The 16008-nt window shown below is 36.1% G+C and overlaps 1 protein-coding gene across 1 annotated transcript; it reads left to right on the top strand.

Annotated features, from left to right (window-relative positions):
* The first annotated feature begins 81 nt into the window (after positions 1-81).
* LOC309976967 (uncharacterized protein) lies at positions 82-15368 on the top strand. The gene is made up of 3 exons (XM_082862835.1): positions 82-132; positions 997-1052; positions 13282-15368. Exon 3 carries the CDS (start codon positions 13360-13362, stop codon positions 14809-14811), a length of 1452 nt encoding a protein of 483 aa, XP_082718961.1. The 5' UTR covers positions 82-132; positions 997-1052; positions 13282-13359; the 3' UTR covers positions 14812-15368.
* Positions 15369-16008: the final 640 nt, after the last annotated feature.

The raw sequence follows: 16008 nt of genomic DNA, 5'->3' as shown, positions 1-16008 counted from the left end.
ACCTTCTCCTGAGGAGTGGACGGGATTTTCTGACGGGTTGGGGCAAACGGCCTCAGGATGCTGTGCGAGGTGCTGGACTCTATTTGTTTCAAGTAGAGTGGAGCGGTGCTGACCAGACCGGAGGAGTCGTAGGTGAGATGGCCTGGAGCCCGGGGTTGGAGCCGGCAGTGTCTGGAACCTCCGGCCTCTACGGGAGCCAGCTGGGAAGGGGCGATCGTGAGGAGCGTGTGTCTGATTGTGGTTGTGTCTCTGTGTCCGTGTGACCTTGTACCAAACAGTGAGGGCGGGAGACGGGCTTGATTGTGGATTTGATTGTGCAGGTGTGTTGGGGGTTTAATTGTGTGACCGGGTGTGGCACTGTTTGCGAGTGTGAGGTTCCTTGACCGCGGTTGTAAAACTGTGTATACACTTGGGATGTGTGTGTGTGTATTTATGATCATTTGCTGAGCCGTGGGTGTGGGATGGCTTAACTGTGAGATTTGTGTCTGTTTCTCCTTGGGATGTGTGTGTGTGTGTGTGTGATATTGTTGGTGGTAGGGTGCGTGTGAATTTGTCATTGTGTCCCCATGATGTATGTCACTGGGAATGTGAGTACGTGGGGGTGCCTATGACTGCGATTGTGACTGACTGTCTCCGGGGTGTGTATGATTGCGTGGCCGTCTGCAGCCCATTTTGTTGAGGTTTGGGGTGCCTGTGTGCCCGTGGTGTGAGTTCCTATGATTATGTATCCATATAGCACTGTAGGTGTGGGGCGCCTTTGTCTGTGCCTTTGTGACTCCAGCGCTCTTTTACCAGGAGACCTCTGTGAGCTCAGGGACACATTCTGCCCAGAACTGCAAATGACCGTGCTTGTCTGTAATGCTGGTATTGAGCAGGACGCCCAAGACTTGTCTGACCTAATATCTGTAGGTGGTGGGTGGTAGGTTGACTTGGGCTCCCAGAGAGCCGGGTTTTTCCTGACTCCTTTCTCTCTCTCCAACTCTTCTCTGCTTGCAGAGTCTTCCAGAGTGGAGTAAAGAATGGCTGTTGAACATCCACAAGGCACCTGCAAGGTAGCTTGTCGTTTCCCCTTGTTTCCTGAAATCCTCTTTTCTATGTCAGGATATGACTTGGTTTCCTTCTCTTGAAAATTCTTGCCTGTCAGGTGACCTGATCTATGGAATTTTTCCTTTGAGAAATGTGATTTGCTCCAAAATCCAACCCACACACGTGACTTTCTCTTCCTAATTTGACAAATGGTTTAATTTTTCTTTATGCCCTCTTAAAAATATATATTTCTTTTTTATTATAAAATGAAATTATCTTAAACAATTTCAAAAGTACAATTCCCAATGAAGAAAATTTAAATTCCCAGTTAAAACCAATGCTAACTTTTTGATAATTTCTTCTCAGTATGTTTTATGTACATATATAAAGTGTGATATTTAAAAATTGATTTTACTCAGCATTTACCATTTTATAGCCTACACTTTCACATAAAATTATATTTAAGTATTTCCCCACATAATTTAATATTGGAAACATTTTTAGAGGTGCATATTTATTTGAATGTCTGTCTTTTTTTTCCTTTCAAATTAGATACAGAAATGGCATTTAACACCCATTTGTAAAAATAATTATAAAGACCGATGTAAGGAATACCCAGGTCAAGAAAAAGAATACAGCCATCTCTAAAGCAGCCTCTGATGTACCCCTCCACAATTACAAACAATTATACTCTTCTGGTGATAACCACTGTGATCATTTCTTTGTCTTTCATTAGAGCTTTGATATGAATTCCCAAACCACATAGATTTAGTTTTTGTCTGTTTTCTATCTTTGTATGAATAGACATTCTTTTGTGTCTTTTTTCATGAAAAACGTTTGTGAGCTTCATTCATATTTCCTATAACTACAGTTCATTTTTTTCCATTGCTCTCTATATACTATCTTGTATAATAGTATCAGTTTACTACTTATCTATTCTACTCTTCATGGACATTTGACTTGCTTCTAGTTTTTGGCTGCTATAAGCAATGTGACTACAAATGTTTTGTGCACATATTTTGGTACACATGTGCTTGTATTTCTTTAATATATATACTAAAATTGTAATTAAATTGTTGAGGGATTGGGTTTGCGCATCTTCAATTTTACTAGACAGTGCCGGACTGTTCTCTAAATATACTATGCAAGTTTTTTCCTTGAATCAGCAGTTTAAAAAGGCTCCTTTTGTTTCACAGTCATGCCAGCTCTTGGCATTGTCACACTTTAAAATTTTTGCCAATTTGGTAGATACCTAGTGTTATCACATTTAATTGATATGCCTGTATTATCAATGAAATTGAACACTAATTCTTGCCCGCCTGGATATCCTCTTTTGTGAAATGCTTGTTCAAATACTTTGCTAATTTTTAACTGGGTTGTTTTTCTCTAACTGATTTATAGCAGTTGAATATATATATAAAATATATATACATAATATGTATCTTCTATATTTTAGTTTACTGTCAGTTGCACATGTGACAAATATTATCTTCTACTCTGACTTGGTTTTTCACTCTGGTGTCTTCGGGTGAATAGAAGTTTTGGATTTCAATGTGATGAAATCTTTTTCAATAGTGCTTGTTTAAGAAATTTTCTGCTACCTCAAGGTAGTGAAGATTTTCTTGTGTTCTCTTCTAAAAGCTTCCTCGTTTTTAGCTTTAACATGTATGTTTTTACACTACCTGGAATTGATTTGTGTAGGGTAGGGATTCAATTTCATTTTATCCCCCATGTGAGTATCCAGTTGCTCCAGTATCATTTATTGAAAAGTTCATCTTTTCTACACTGAGCTGCAGTGCCATTGTAGCCAAAAATCAAGTGACCATTATGGCCACATCTGTTTCTGGACTTTATGTTTTGTTCCATTGCTCTGTTTGTCTCCCCTTGCAGCAATACTCTGCTATCTTATTCACTGTGACTTTATAATATTTGGAACAAGTCCTCTTACCTTCTTGTTCCTCAAGAATGTCTTGGCTGTTTGTGTTTCTTTGCATATTCCATATACATTTTTGAAATAGTTTGGTTCCACTCAAACATCTTTTGGGATTTTGATCGAATTGCATTGTGTCTATAATTATGTGAGTAGAAATTTGGGGAATCTTCTAATAACATGAATCTCTCAATTGATATTACATTTTCTGCATGTTTCTCATCAAAGTCTTGATTATCTCCTGTAAATAGTCTTTGGCAGGGACTTCCCTGGCGGTCCAGTGGTTAAGACTCCGAGCTCCTGATGCAGGGGGCACAGGTTCGATCCCTGGTCAGGGAAGTAAGATCCCACATACCGCAAGGCGCTGCCAGAAAAAAAAAAATAGTCCTGGCAAATAGGAATAATTTAATCCATCGTATATAGTATTTCCCTTTTGTGTTGACTGCCAGGAATTTGAGCACTTCAGAAATGATCAATTGTAGTAATAATCTTAGCCTGGGTTTTTGACATTGAATACCTATGATGTATGACCTTTGTGTATGATTAAAATTTTTTCTTTATTCTTAGCCTCCTCAAATACATTTTTGGAAGCGGGGGATATAAAAATGAGATATAGACTTAGATACAGATGTAGATATTTATTGTCTAATATTTTTATTTTAATAACATTCTTGTCTAATCAAGTCAGATTTGTGTGGTACCTTTTGCTGTTCTCCCTATATTATATTTCTTTTTTAACTACTCTTTCCATTTCTCTTCCCCAGTCCCCTCAACCCCCTCCCCCACACCCCTCCCCCACACTATCCTCCATCAGGCAGTGTCTGCCTCTGCCTCTTTGCCATCTATTCTCACTAACACTTTAGTTTAAATATTGGCTCCCTCAGAAAAAAAAGAAACAAATCATCCCTCAGGTTATTTTACCTACACTACTAGTCTCTGTAACATGGTATAAAAATTAGGGATTCTAGTATGAAATGTGACATCTGATCTCAGCTACACCACCTACGAGCTGTTTAACCTGTAAACAAGAGGTTCTTATTCTCAATGTTGTTGAGAATGAAATAAGATATGTAGAACACTTGGTACACATCAGAAATTCAATAAATGTTAGCTCCCCTCTCCTTTGTTTCCCATTCTTGGGACCTCTAAATCAATTATGGTATAAAGTGGTTGCCTAAAAGTCTTTTGGTGGGTCCCAAAGTCTTTTGGTGGGTCCCAAAAGATCTTTTTTTTTTTAAATTGCTGAGGTATAATCGACATATAACATTATATTTGTTTCAGATGTACAACGTAATGATTCAATATTTGTACATACAGTTGACCGTTAATGTGGAGGTTAGGAGCACTGACTCTGCACAATCAAAAATCTTCATATCACTTACAGTCGGTCCTCCATATCCATAGTTCCTCTGTATCTGCATTCTTGGATTTAACCAACCACAGATCCTGTAGTACTATAGTATTTACTACGGAAATAAATCTGCTTATAAGTAAAACTACTCAGTTCAAACCCATGTTGTTCAAGGGTCAACTGTATTGCAAAATGATCACCACAGTAAGTCTAGTTAACATCCATCACCATACATAGTTACAATTTTTTTTCTTATGAATTTTAAGATTTACTCTCTTCATAACTTTCAAATGTAATACAGTATTATTAAGTCTACACCATGCTGTACATTATATCCCCAAGCTTTATTTATTTTATAACTGGAAGTTTGTACCTTTTGACCCCCTTTACCCATTTCACCCAACCCCACCCCCTCACCCCCTGTCTCTGGCAACCAACAATCTGTTCTCTGTATCTATGAGCTTGGTTTTTGTTTGCTTATTTGTTTAAATTCCACATATAAGTGAGATCATAGGGTATTTTTCTTTGTCTGTCTTACTTCACTTAGCATAATACCCTCATGGTCCATCCACATGGTTGCAAATGGCAAGATTTCATTATTTTTCATGGCTGACTAGTATTCCATTGTGCATTGCCTACCTATTGTTATATTATTTGAATAGTTTGTATTATGTATTTGAATTTTTAAATTTTATGTCTCTGTGCTTGTACCTGTGCCATGTTTAGATCATTTCTTTTTTAAAATCTTTGAATACTGGGTCAAATATGTCACTTTTCTGAAGATAGCTGTATACTTTATTTCTTTCATTACAAAAAAATTATTTATTACAACAAATTTGTAAAACACAGAGAAGCACAAATAAGTAACAAAAGTTATCTATAATCCTGTCAGTTAAAGACAACTGCTGTCAATACTGAGAATTCATTTCTAAATGTGATCATACTATGGCTATTGACCTGTAACCTGCCTTTATCATGCCAAAATATCAATACATTGTGAACAACTGTCCATGTCTTTACACATTTATCTTTACCATGAGTTATGGCCTTATCATGTTACCATTTTACCAAGCCCCCTTTTTTGAACATGGTTTGCTTACAAATTATTGCCATTATAAACAATGAGCATCTCCTTAGACCAAATGCTAGTGCTTTCCTTTTTAAATTTTATTTTTAGTTAAATTATATTTAGTTAATAATCATAATTTTGTTATAAAAATAATTTGTATGTTATGAAGGGGTTCAGGTCTGATGTAACTACAATCCCCAATCCAAGGTATCTACTCAAAGTACCCAAAGGTAGCCACTGTTATCAGTTAATTATTTATCCTTTTAAAATATCCTTTTACATGCATACACATGTAAATGTGTATGTGGTACTGTTTTGTCACTTAAAAATATTTCTATATAAAAAGGATTATAAGAGTATCCTGCAAAATGTGGAAAGTAAATGAATTATAGAGTGGATCCAAGGATTGAGTTGGTTCACATAAAACACTTAAAAGAGGACCTGCCCATTTACTTAGTGTCAGTTAGTTATTGTTACTGTTTGTGCTTTTTATTCTGTGTGGAGAATTGTTCACTTAAGTATAGAGCTCATTTTAATTGCTTCATGTAAGGCCATATTTTATAATATGAAATCATGGAGATAATAGAGTACACATATTCTAAACTTCAGTAAACACTTCCAGTACACCCAGCTCTCTCTGCTAGAACCTGTGTTTCCACTGCCATTAGGTTACTTTTGGCTGCATAAGGCAGAAAAACACAACTGCAACAAATAGAACAGAGAGTTAATTATTTCATTTAATTTAAGCTGGTTATTCTTAACCTTGGTTACTGATGTCTGGGTCCCACTCCCAGCGATTCTGATTTAATTGGTCTGGGATATAACCTGGACATCATCATTTTTAAAAGATCACCAGGTAATTCTGGTGTGCTGCCACAGTTGAGAATTAATGACTTAAAGTCATACAAGATGACAAGAAAAACATTAAGAGTTAATTGGTCTGGAGTGGGGTTCAAGCTTTAGAATTTTTTAAAAAGCTACCTAATTGATTCTAATAGCAATCAATTCAGAACCACTGGCCTAGGCAAATCATGATTCATTTTCTGGAGCTGATGAAAAAAAGCTATGGAAAAAAATTCTTGTAGCAAGAAAGTAGAGGAGGGATGATTTTGAGGGGGGCAGTCAGTAGTATCTGTCATACCTGTGCCCTTACCAGCAATTAACAATAGGAAAATATCACCGTTTGGTCATTTTAGTGGTGTTTTGGGATAAAACCTAAAGGAGATGGTATACATACATGTTTAATCAGCAGTCTTCATTTTTTTTCAATAGCAAGGTTTGACTTTTGTGAATCTTACATATTTTAAATCTTCATTAATTTTTTTCTGCTTTTTTTTTTGAGATTCTTTTGTTGCAGTATTGAATTCAAATCAGTTTTATTTTTTAAAAGGAGTTTAATGTTATTAAATTTTCTTTTTGGGGGGGTAATTTTCTTTCCTATGTCCAGGTTTTTTACATGTATTGATCTCCTTTTCACTTCATTTCTAGGTATTTTATATTTCTATTTAGTTTCATATTTAACATTAGAATTATTTAGGAATATGTCTTGTTTTGGGTAACTTTTAAATTTTGATTAAGTTTCAAACTTGCAGGAAAGTTACAAGAATAGTACCAAGTATTCTTGGGTACTCTTTGCTCAGATTCACCAATTGCTTACATTTTGCCCCATTTGTATTATCATTCCTGTGTGCACTTGCAATTGTTCTGCGTATCTATATATGCATGTGAGGACACACACACATACACAATACACACATTTTATCTGAACCATTTAAGAATAAGTTGCATACATTTGCCTCTTTACCCTTAAACACTTCAGTGTGTTATTTCCTAAGAACAAGAGTATTCTCTTACATAACCACAGTACAGTCACTAAAATAAGAAATTTAAACAACAGTGCAATACTGTTATGTAACAGTCCATATACAAAATTTTTTGCTAGTCTCAATAATATTCTTTGTAGCAATTCATCCTACTTACACCACACCCTCTCTCCCTGACTTGCTATCCAGGATACAGTCTAGGATCACACACTGAATTTAGTTATCATGTCTCTTTTTAGTCTTTTTTTTTTTAAGATTTAATTTTATTTATTTTTGGCTACCTTTGGTCTTCGTTGCTGCAGGCTCAGTAGTTGTGGCACATGGGCTTAATTGCACCACAGCATGTGGGATCTTCCCGGACGAGGGCTCAAACCCGTATCCCCTGCATTGACAGGTGGATTCTTAACGACTGCACCATCAGGGAAGCCCCTTGGATTCATTTTTTAATCTGCTCCTTATTGTGGTTACGTTATTCATTTCAAATACTTTTAGGTTCATTTATTCCCTTTGTATTCTGTTTGATTTTTTAATTAATATTAATCCATTCTTGTTTATTTGATTGTATGAACATGGTTCCAAACATTAAAACTATACAAAAAGATACAGTTGGTGTCACTGTGCTCCCATAACCTTCGTTTTAGTGAATATTGTGCACTGAATTGTGTCCCCCCCCACCAAATTCATATGTTGAAGCTCTAACCCCCCAGTACTTTACAATATGACTATATTTGGAGACAGGGTTTTAAAAGAAATGATTAAAACGAGGCTGTTAGGGTGGATCCTAAACCAATCTGACTGGTATCCTTATATGAGAGGAAATTTAGACACACAAAGAGACACCAGGGATGCTCACACAGAGGAAAGACCATGTGAGAACACAGTGAGAAAGTAACCATCTGCAAGCCAAGGAGAGAGGCCTCAAAAGAAAACAAACCTGCTGAAACCTTGATCTTGGACTTCTAATCTCCAGAACTGTAAGCAAATAAGTTTCTGTTGTTTATATCATCCAGTCTGTGGTATTTTGGTTTGGCAGCCCTTGCAAACTAATAGTAAGTTATTTCCTCCTGGCTCATAGTATCTACTTGTTCCTCTGGAACATGCTGAGGTTGGACCCTTGTTACAGGTTTAGTGGCAACAGAATGGTTCTGGTGGGTCATGAGGAGAATTAGCATGCCTTTTCAGGTACTGCTCCAGGTGATGTTATTATAGGGTTTTCAGTCAGAGGAAAGCTAGTCTCCCGGACACTGGATTGCAAGCTTCCTCCACTGGTAAGAGAGGCCCAAAGCAAGTTGGAGGTTCAAGATTGTCAGTTTCATCTGGGTCCCAACCAGATGTCCCAGTTCCATATTTAAGGATATCATTCTTTCCCAATCAAGTCTCTACTTTTCACATGGAAATCATGGCAAGACTATGAATTCCTATTTATTTCCTTCCTGTTTCTTGGTTTACTCCAAGAAAACTCCAGATATCAAAATGGGTTTTCGATGTAGATGGCATGTAAGAAGAGATAAATGTGTTAAATTTGTTGTGAGTTCTAGCATATCTGAAAGGGCTGTTTCAACCAGTGCATTGGTTCTTTGGCAGGGCATGGGATTCTAATTATTATTTTCTCTCAGAAATTTGAACTTAGGACTTCTGGCTTAGAATATTTTTGGGAACTCCAAAGCTAATTTCATTCCTGGTCTTTTATTTATGCACTGTATTTTTACTGTTTGAATTCTTTTAGGATATTTTCTTTGTTCCTACTGTCCTGGAACCTAATGAAATTATATCTTAGTGTGAATAATTTTTATTCTTTATACTAGATACCAAGCGAGCCCATTTAATGTGGAGATTTGTGTCCTTCAGTTCTGGAAAATCTTCTTAAATGCTACTTTTAAAAACAATCTGTTTCTGTTCTCTTTGAAAGTTTTCCAACATACAGAAAATTAGAAATAATATTCAGTTCTTTGCCCCATATAGCCATCAGCTAAAATCACCAATTGTTAACATCTTACCACATTTGCTTTATTTTTCTAAATACACACACACGCGTGCGTGTGCATGCGTGTCCATTTTTTCCCCCTGAATCATTTGAAAATAAGTTGGGGACATCCTGACATTTTACCCTTAATACTTTTAGCGTACATCTCCTAAGTATAAGGACATTTTCCAAACAATAACAATGACATATCAAATCTTTGAAAATTAATATAAACTCACTAGTACCACCTCAAACATTTCATGTTCAAATCTCTCCAGTGGTTCCCCCAAATGTCTTTTTTTAGCTGATGTTATGTTTTTGTTTATTTACTTGGTTGTTTGTTTGCTTGATCTCAGATCCAATCAGGATTCATGTATTATTTTGGTTGTTGGGCTTCATTGGTCTCTTTTAATCTAGAACAGCCTCTCATTTTTGTTTGTTTTATATGACACTGAATTCAAGACAGTTGCCTTATAGAATGTCTCACAACCTCCATTTGTCTGATGGTTTTCTTATGGAAATAGGAGGCTTAGATTCAGCTTACCTATTTTGACAAAGGTAGTATGGTGTATTCTATTGCATTACATCAGAAGGCAGAGTGTCAGGTTGTTCCACTGTTGATGATACCAAGTTTCATCATTTAAGGTTAAATGATGGTACTGAGTACCAAACCTTTCCAGTATAAAGGTACATGTTTCCCTCTTTAATTAGTAAATCATATGTGGATTGATGCTAAGAGACTAAGTGAATATCCGTTATCTTGACCATTCACTTTCTGATTTTAGAATCCATTGAGAATCCTTGCCTGAATCAATTATTAGATTGGTGATTTCAAAATGGCAATTTTCAGATTCCTTCATTCCTTCTAACATCCTGCCTGATACTTGGCAGATGCTTAGCACACTTTCAAGAATGATCTCCCATTAGATGTTGACCTGGCTTGCATGACCTTCCAATGTCTTTCCTATTTTCTGTTCTTTTTTTAATTGAAGTATAGTTGATTTACAATATTGTGATAGTTTCAGGTGTACAGCAAAGTGATTCAGTTATATATATATATATATACATATATATATATATATATACACATATGTATATATTTCAGATTATTTTCCATTATAGGTTATATAGGAATATAGTTCCCTGTGTTATACATTTCCTATTTTCTACTTCCATATTTTTGTACTTTTTAAAGAGATTTTTCATTTATCCTTTAACTCTTCTAATGATATGTTTTTATTCCCACTTTATATTTTCATTTTCTAAGTATTCTTTTTTGCCTCTTATTCCTTTTATGTTATCCTATGCTTCTATCATGTGAAATGGCTTCTCATATCCCTCTGAAGATATTAGTGGTGGCTTCTGGAATTTTGTTTTCCTATGTGGTTTCTCTTCTAAGTTCCTTTGGGCTTTGTTTAATCTCTTTTATGGTACAGGATTTCCTCAAATGATGATATTTGTATCAGTATTATAGAGTACCAGTATTATAGAGTGGACACTAAGAAGCTGATTTAACTTTTTGTATGCCAGTTAGTAGACCTTCTTAAGTACGTAATGCTCCCATTTCTTAAGCCTTTCTGGGGTTTGCAGCATAAATCATCCCCTTCTGGGTTTTCCTTACTTTTGGGTTAGGTTTCATCTTTCTTTGTTAAGTTGTTCGTCATTTCTCTTCATGCTTTCCAGCTTCAAAAGTTTTGTTGCTATTTCCTCTTCAATTTTCTTTGACTTTGTGGGTTCCTTTTGTTAAAAAACCAGTTCATTCCTTTTAGTGAGATTTTTTTAAAGGACAGAAATAACCACATGTGATTCACTTTCACTGTTTGAGAGAAAGTATATCCTTTTCTAGAGAAATATTGTTTTTAGAAGTTTATTTTTAAGAATAATGAATTTTGAGACTAATTTATTATATTAGCCATTCAGTAAATGTATTTTGATCTTTTTGTGTGTGCCAGGGTTCAAGCTGACTAAAGTAACAGACATTACCCTTGCCTTCCTCAATCTTGGCTCTGTGGTAGCAGACAGACATTAAGCAAACATTCAAAAAAATATGAAATTTGCTGGGGACTTCCTGGCGGTCCAGTGGTTAAGACTTCACCTTCCCATACAGGGGTTGCGGTTTGATCCCTGGTTGGGGAGTTAAGATCCCACGTGCCTTGGGGACAAAAAACCAAAACTAAAACAGAAGCAATATTGTAACAAATTCAATAAAGGCTTTAAAAAATAGAGGAAATTTTCAATTGTAGGGGATAAATGTGTAATCATTCATTACCAAACACTAAACACAAAGACAGGAAGAAAAAAAGAAAAGTTAAAAAAGTGCTTTGAGAAAAAATGGCGAGATGTGCAAAATTAAGACTGAGTATTCAGAAAAGATATTTATTAGGGTATGCTAGTTAGCAGAGATCTGAACAATGACCAGGAACTTGCAGGTGAAGAGTGGGGGCAGTGGGAAGGGAGGTATGAAAGAATATTTCAAGCAGATTAAATTGTTGGGAGAGGGGCATGTTACAGTTTAGTGCATTTGAAGAACGAAGTAAGGCCAGTGTAACTATGGCTTATTGCTGATAGGAGAGAGGTATCATCTTGAAGAGGCAGGCAGCAGGCAGGTCTCTGAGGAATTTTAAAGACCAAGTTAAGGAGTGTGGATCTTATCCGAGGGACAGTGGGAAACCACTGAAGCATTCTGAGCAGAACAGTGCCAGACTGAATATCACTCTGGCTGTTAAGGGTGCAAAACTGGAAATGCAAGCAGCTAGATAAAATACTGCTTTCATATCCAAGTGAAAGATAATTTTGACTGGAATTATCTACTGACAGTGGGAATGGAAAGAACAATTTCAAGACATTTTTAGGCCGAGCCTAAACAAGCTTGCTGTTTGAGTATTGTAGGAAGAGAATGGAGCTGAAATGTTTTCACCTTTTGTGGCTTGAGTTATTTATTCAGGGTCTTAATTGATGTCTCTGAATCCTTTTATTTTCCTGGTCACTTTTATGGCATATAAGTCTTCCAAAATAATAGCTACCAAACACTGTGGCGTTACTTTATACAACGGTGTAAATATCAATACATTAATGTGATTTCAGAATTATTTCAATAATCATCAGAGCTGGGATTCAGAGTACTCATCTATCTGCATCCTCCTTGTAATTTTCCAGAAGTATCACATTACCTCCTATCTTCTTGTCCCTTTTCTCTGATTTTAAAACTACATTCTCAATTACTCTGCTTTTGGCCTTTGCTAAGTCCCCTTTTTTGTTCTCCCAAGGTTAGCCTCAAGACTTTGGATTTTACCAAATGGCATAAACAAACTATATTCTAACCACAACAGAATCTTCACTCTCTATTGCTCATTCCAGACTTACTCAGTTCATTAATATATATAGATAGATAGATATAGATATCTATCTACATTTTTTGTGTGTGTGTGGTACGTGGGCCTCTCACGCTTGTGGCCTCTCCCGTTGTGGAGCACAGGCTCCAGACGCGCAGGCTCAGCGGCCATGGCTTATGGGCCTAGCCGCTCTGCGGCATGTGGGATCTTCCCAGACTGGGGCACGAACCTGTGTCCCCTGCATCGGCAGGTGGACTCTCAACCACTGTGCCACCAGGGAAGCCCCTCATTAATCTTTCATCAAGATACTGCTACATCTGAAGTAACTTTGTCTTCTATCTCCATCAGATTATATGCAATTTATGACCATCTAGCCTAGATTTTTCCTTCCTGGTGTAGTTACTTAAAGCTCCAAACAACCCTAAGAAATGGGTTAAATGATAATTATACTCATTTTTAAATGTATATGACACTAGTTAACAAAATTGAGTTGGGGCCTGGACATCTTTATATTTATTGAGCTTCCCATGTCTTTAGGGTATTTTTATCTAAATCACTATTTAGGAACAATTGACTTAATCTATTTTCCTAAATAACTCCTTCACCTTCTAGTGTTTCTTCTCATTCTGTTTCCTTATCTGTTTGTCAAAATGCCCAATCATATATGAGAACTGTATAAGCCACTCTATATGAAAATGAGTTTCAGTTAAGTCTTTTCCTATCTATTATAAAAGTTTCATTTCTCCCAGAACACAAAAAAAGTGAATGTTTTTATATTTTCTTTCAGACTGTGAATCAATGTTGAGACCAAGAATTATTTCTGAAAAAGGATATTTATGGAATAGAATCATCCTGATGGGAGATAATGGAAAGACTTATAAAAAACAGCATTGAGTGTTCAAGTTTCAGAGGTGATTGGGAATGTAAAAGCCAGTTTGAGAGAAAACAGGAATCTCAGGAAGGACATTTCAGTCAAATGATATTTACTCCTGAAGACATACCCACTTTCAATATCCAGCATCAGAGAATTCATACTGATGAGAAACTCCTTGAATGTAAGGAATGTGGGAAGGATTTTAGTTTTGTATCAGTCCTTATTCGACATCAGCGAATTCATACTGGTGAGAAACCTTATGAATGTAAAGAATGTGGCAAGGCCTTTGGTAGTGGTGCAAACCTTGCTTACCATCAAAGAATTCATACGGGTGAAAAACCTTATGAATGTAATGAATGTGGGAAGGCCTTTGGTAGTGGCTCAAACCTTACTCACCATCAGCGAATTCACACTGGTGAGAAACCATATGAATGTAAGGAATGCGGGAAAGCCTTTAGTTTTGGATCAGGCCTTATTCGACATCAGATAATTCACAGTGGTGAAAAGCCTTATGAGTGTAAGGAATGTGGGAAGTCCTTTAGTTTTGAATCAGCCCTTACTCGGCATCACAGAATTCACACAGGTGAGAAACCTTATGAATGTAAGGATTGTGGGAAAGCCTTTGGCAGTGGTTCAAACCTTACTCAGCATCGAAGAATTCATACTGGTGAGAAACCTTATGAATGTAAAGCATGTGGAATGGCCTTTAGTAGTGGTTCAGCTCTTACGCGGCATCAAAGAATTCATACTGGTGAGAAACCATATATATGTAACAAATGTGGGAAGGCTTTTAGTTTTGGATCAGCCCTTACTCGACATCAAAGAATTCATACCGGTGAGAAACCTTATGTGTGTAAGGAATGTGGGAAGGCTTTCAATAGTGGCTCGGATCTCACTCAACATCAGAGAATTCACACTGGTGAGAAACCCTATGAATGTAAGGAATGTGAGAAAGCCTTTAGAAGTGGTTCAAAACTTATTCAACATCAACGAATGCACACTGGTGAGAAACCCTATGAGTGTAAGGAATGTGGGAAGGCCTTTAGTAGTGGTTCAGACCTCACTCAACATCAGAGAATTCATACTGGTGAGAAACCCTATGAATGTAAGGAATGTGGGAAGGCTTTTGCTAGTGGCTCAAAACTTATTCAACACCAGCTAATTCACACAGGTGAAAAACCCTATGAATGTAAAGAATGTAGAAAGTCCTTTAGTAGTGGTTCAGCCCTTAATCGGCACCAGAGGATACACACTGGTCAGAAACCCTATGAATGTAAGGAATGTGGGAAGACTTTTGGTACTGGCTTGAGCCGTACTCAACATCAGAGAATACATACTGGTGAGAAACTTTATGAATGTAAAGGCTGTGGGAAGGCTTTGGAGAGGGGTTCAGAAATTCAGCAACATAAGAAAAGTCATGCTGGTAAGAAGCTCTGTGAATGAGAAACTCTATAAATTGGAACTACATAATTAAGGAACCATACAATAAAGAGAATTCATACTAGTGAGAGTCCCTACAAATGTAATTAAGATACATATACTTATACTTTACCAGTTAGTCAGTCTGAGAAAATTCATACAGAAAATAAACACTCTGAATAAAATATTTGAATATTTTTATCTAGATTCATTACTTTCAGAAAATTCATACTTGTGAATATTATAAGTTGAAAAACCTTTTTATTGTATATTGCATTTATTTTAAGCATCAAAATTTATTTGGGGGCTAACCCTGCTACTTTCTTTTTAATGTTCTTAATTTTTTGTGAAGTATACAGAATTACTGATGCATTTTAAAATTATTTTAAATTATTGAGGGTCTAATTTACCCTTTTTCCCCTCCCCCATTTCTCATACTAACACCATTTATTTAATAACCATATCTATTTTTATATATTTTTATTGCATGTTTGATGGTAAGTTTATTTTTATACATATAAAGCTTCGATATCAGGTCAGTCTTTGTTTTTAAAATTTGCATATCTGTCTATGTATCTGTGTGTCACCCTGTTTGTGTTAAGTTACTGTTACTTTTACATATCCTTTAGTATCTTATGGATATGTACCTTTTGGAAGATTGTTTTATTTTCCTTTTAGAAACTTATACTATTCTTTTTGCAGAACAATTTTCCTCCATAAAAATGTAGATATGAGTAAAAAAAAATAGCTACAGTTATCTGTAATCTTACCAGTCATAGACAATCACTGTCAAATTCTTGGAGCAAATCCTGTAAGATTACATTTGGCATTGCTTTTGAGAGAAAGTGTGATTATGCTATAACCAGCCTTTAATATTCTTTGTCTGTGAATATATTGTTACTATTCCATTGGCTTAAAAGTGTTTACCTGTTTTTATCAAACCCCCATTTTGTCAAATACTGAAATTTTTGCCATGATAAAGAGTTACCTTGTTGGCCCCTTTTGAATGTGTCTGCTTTATTTATTTGTTGTCCATTTTAGAGATAATATGTGGCTCTCTTCTGCTTTTACTGATTTATACATTATAGGTAAAATTGTACTTCCCTTTGACTAACATCCCGACCTTAGTTACTTCCCCAACATAACCAACTTACTTATTCTTCCAGATCCTTTTGTATGCATATATGATGTGTTTATGGTAATGTGGGCCTAATTAGTGTA

Source organism: Leucopleurus acutus (genome assembly GCF_964270905.1).
Source record: "Leucopleurus acutus genome assembly, chromosome: 20".
Classification (NCBI taxonomy): Eukaryota; Metazoa; Chordata; class Mammalia; order Artiodactyla; family Delphinidae; genus Leucopleurus; species Leucopleurus acutus.
The sequence above is the reverse complement of the archived record's forward strand: the minus strand, read 5'-3'. Positions and strand labels throughout refer to the sequence as shown.

Coding starts and splice junctions, on each gene's coding strand:
- LOC309976967 (XM_082862835.1), top strand. CDS start 13,360: ATGGAAAGACTTATAAAAAACAGCATTGAGTGTTCAAGTTTCAGAGGT.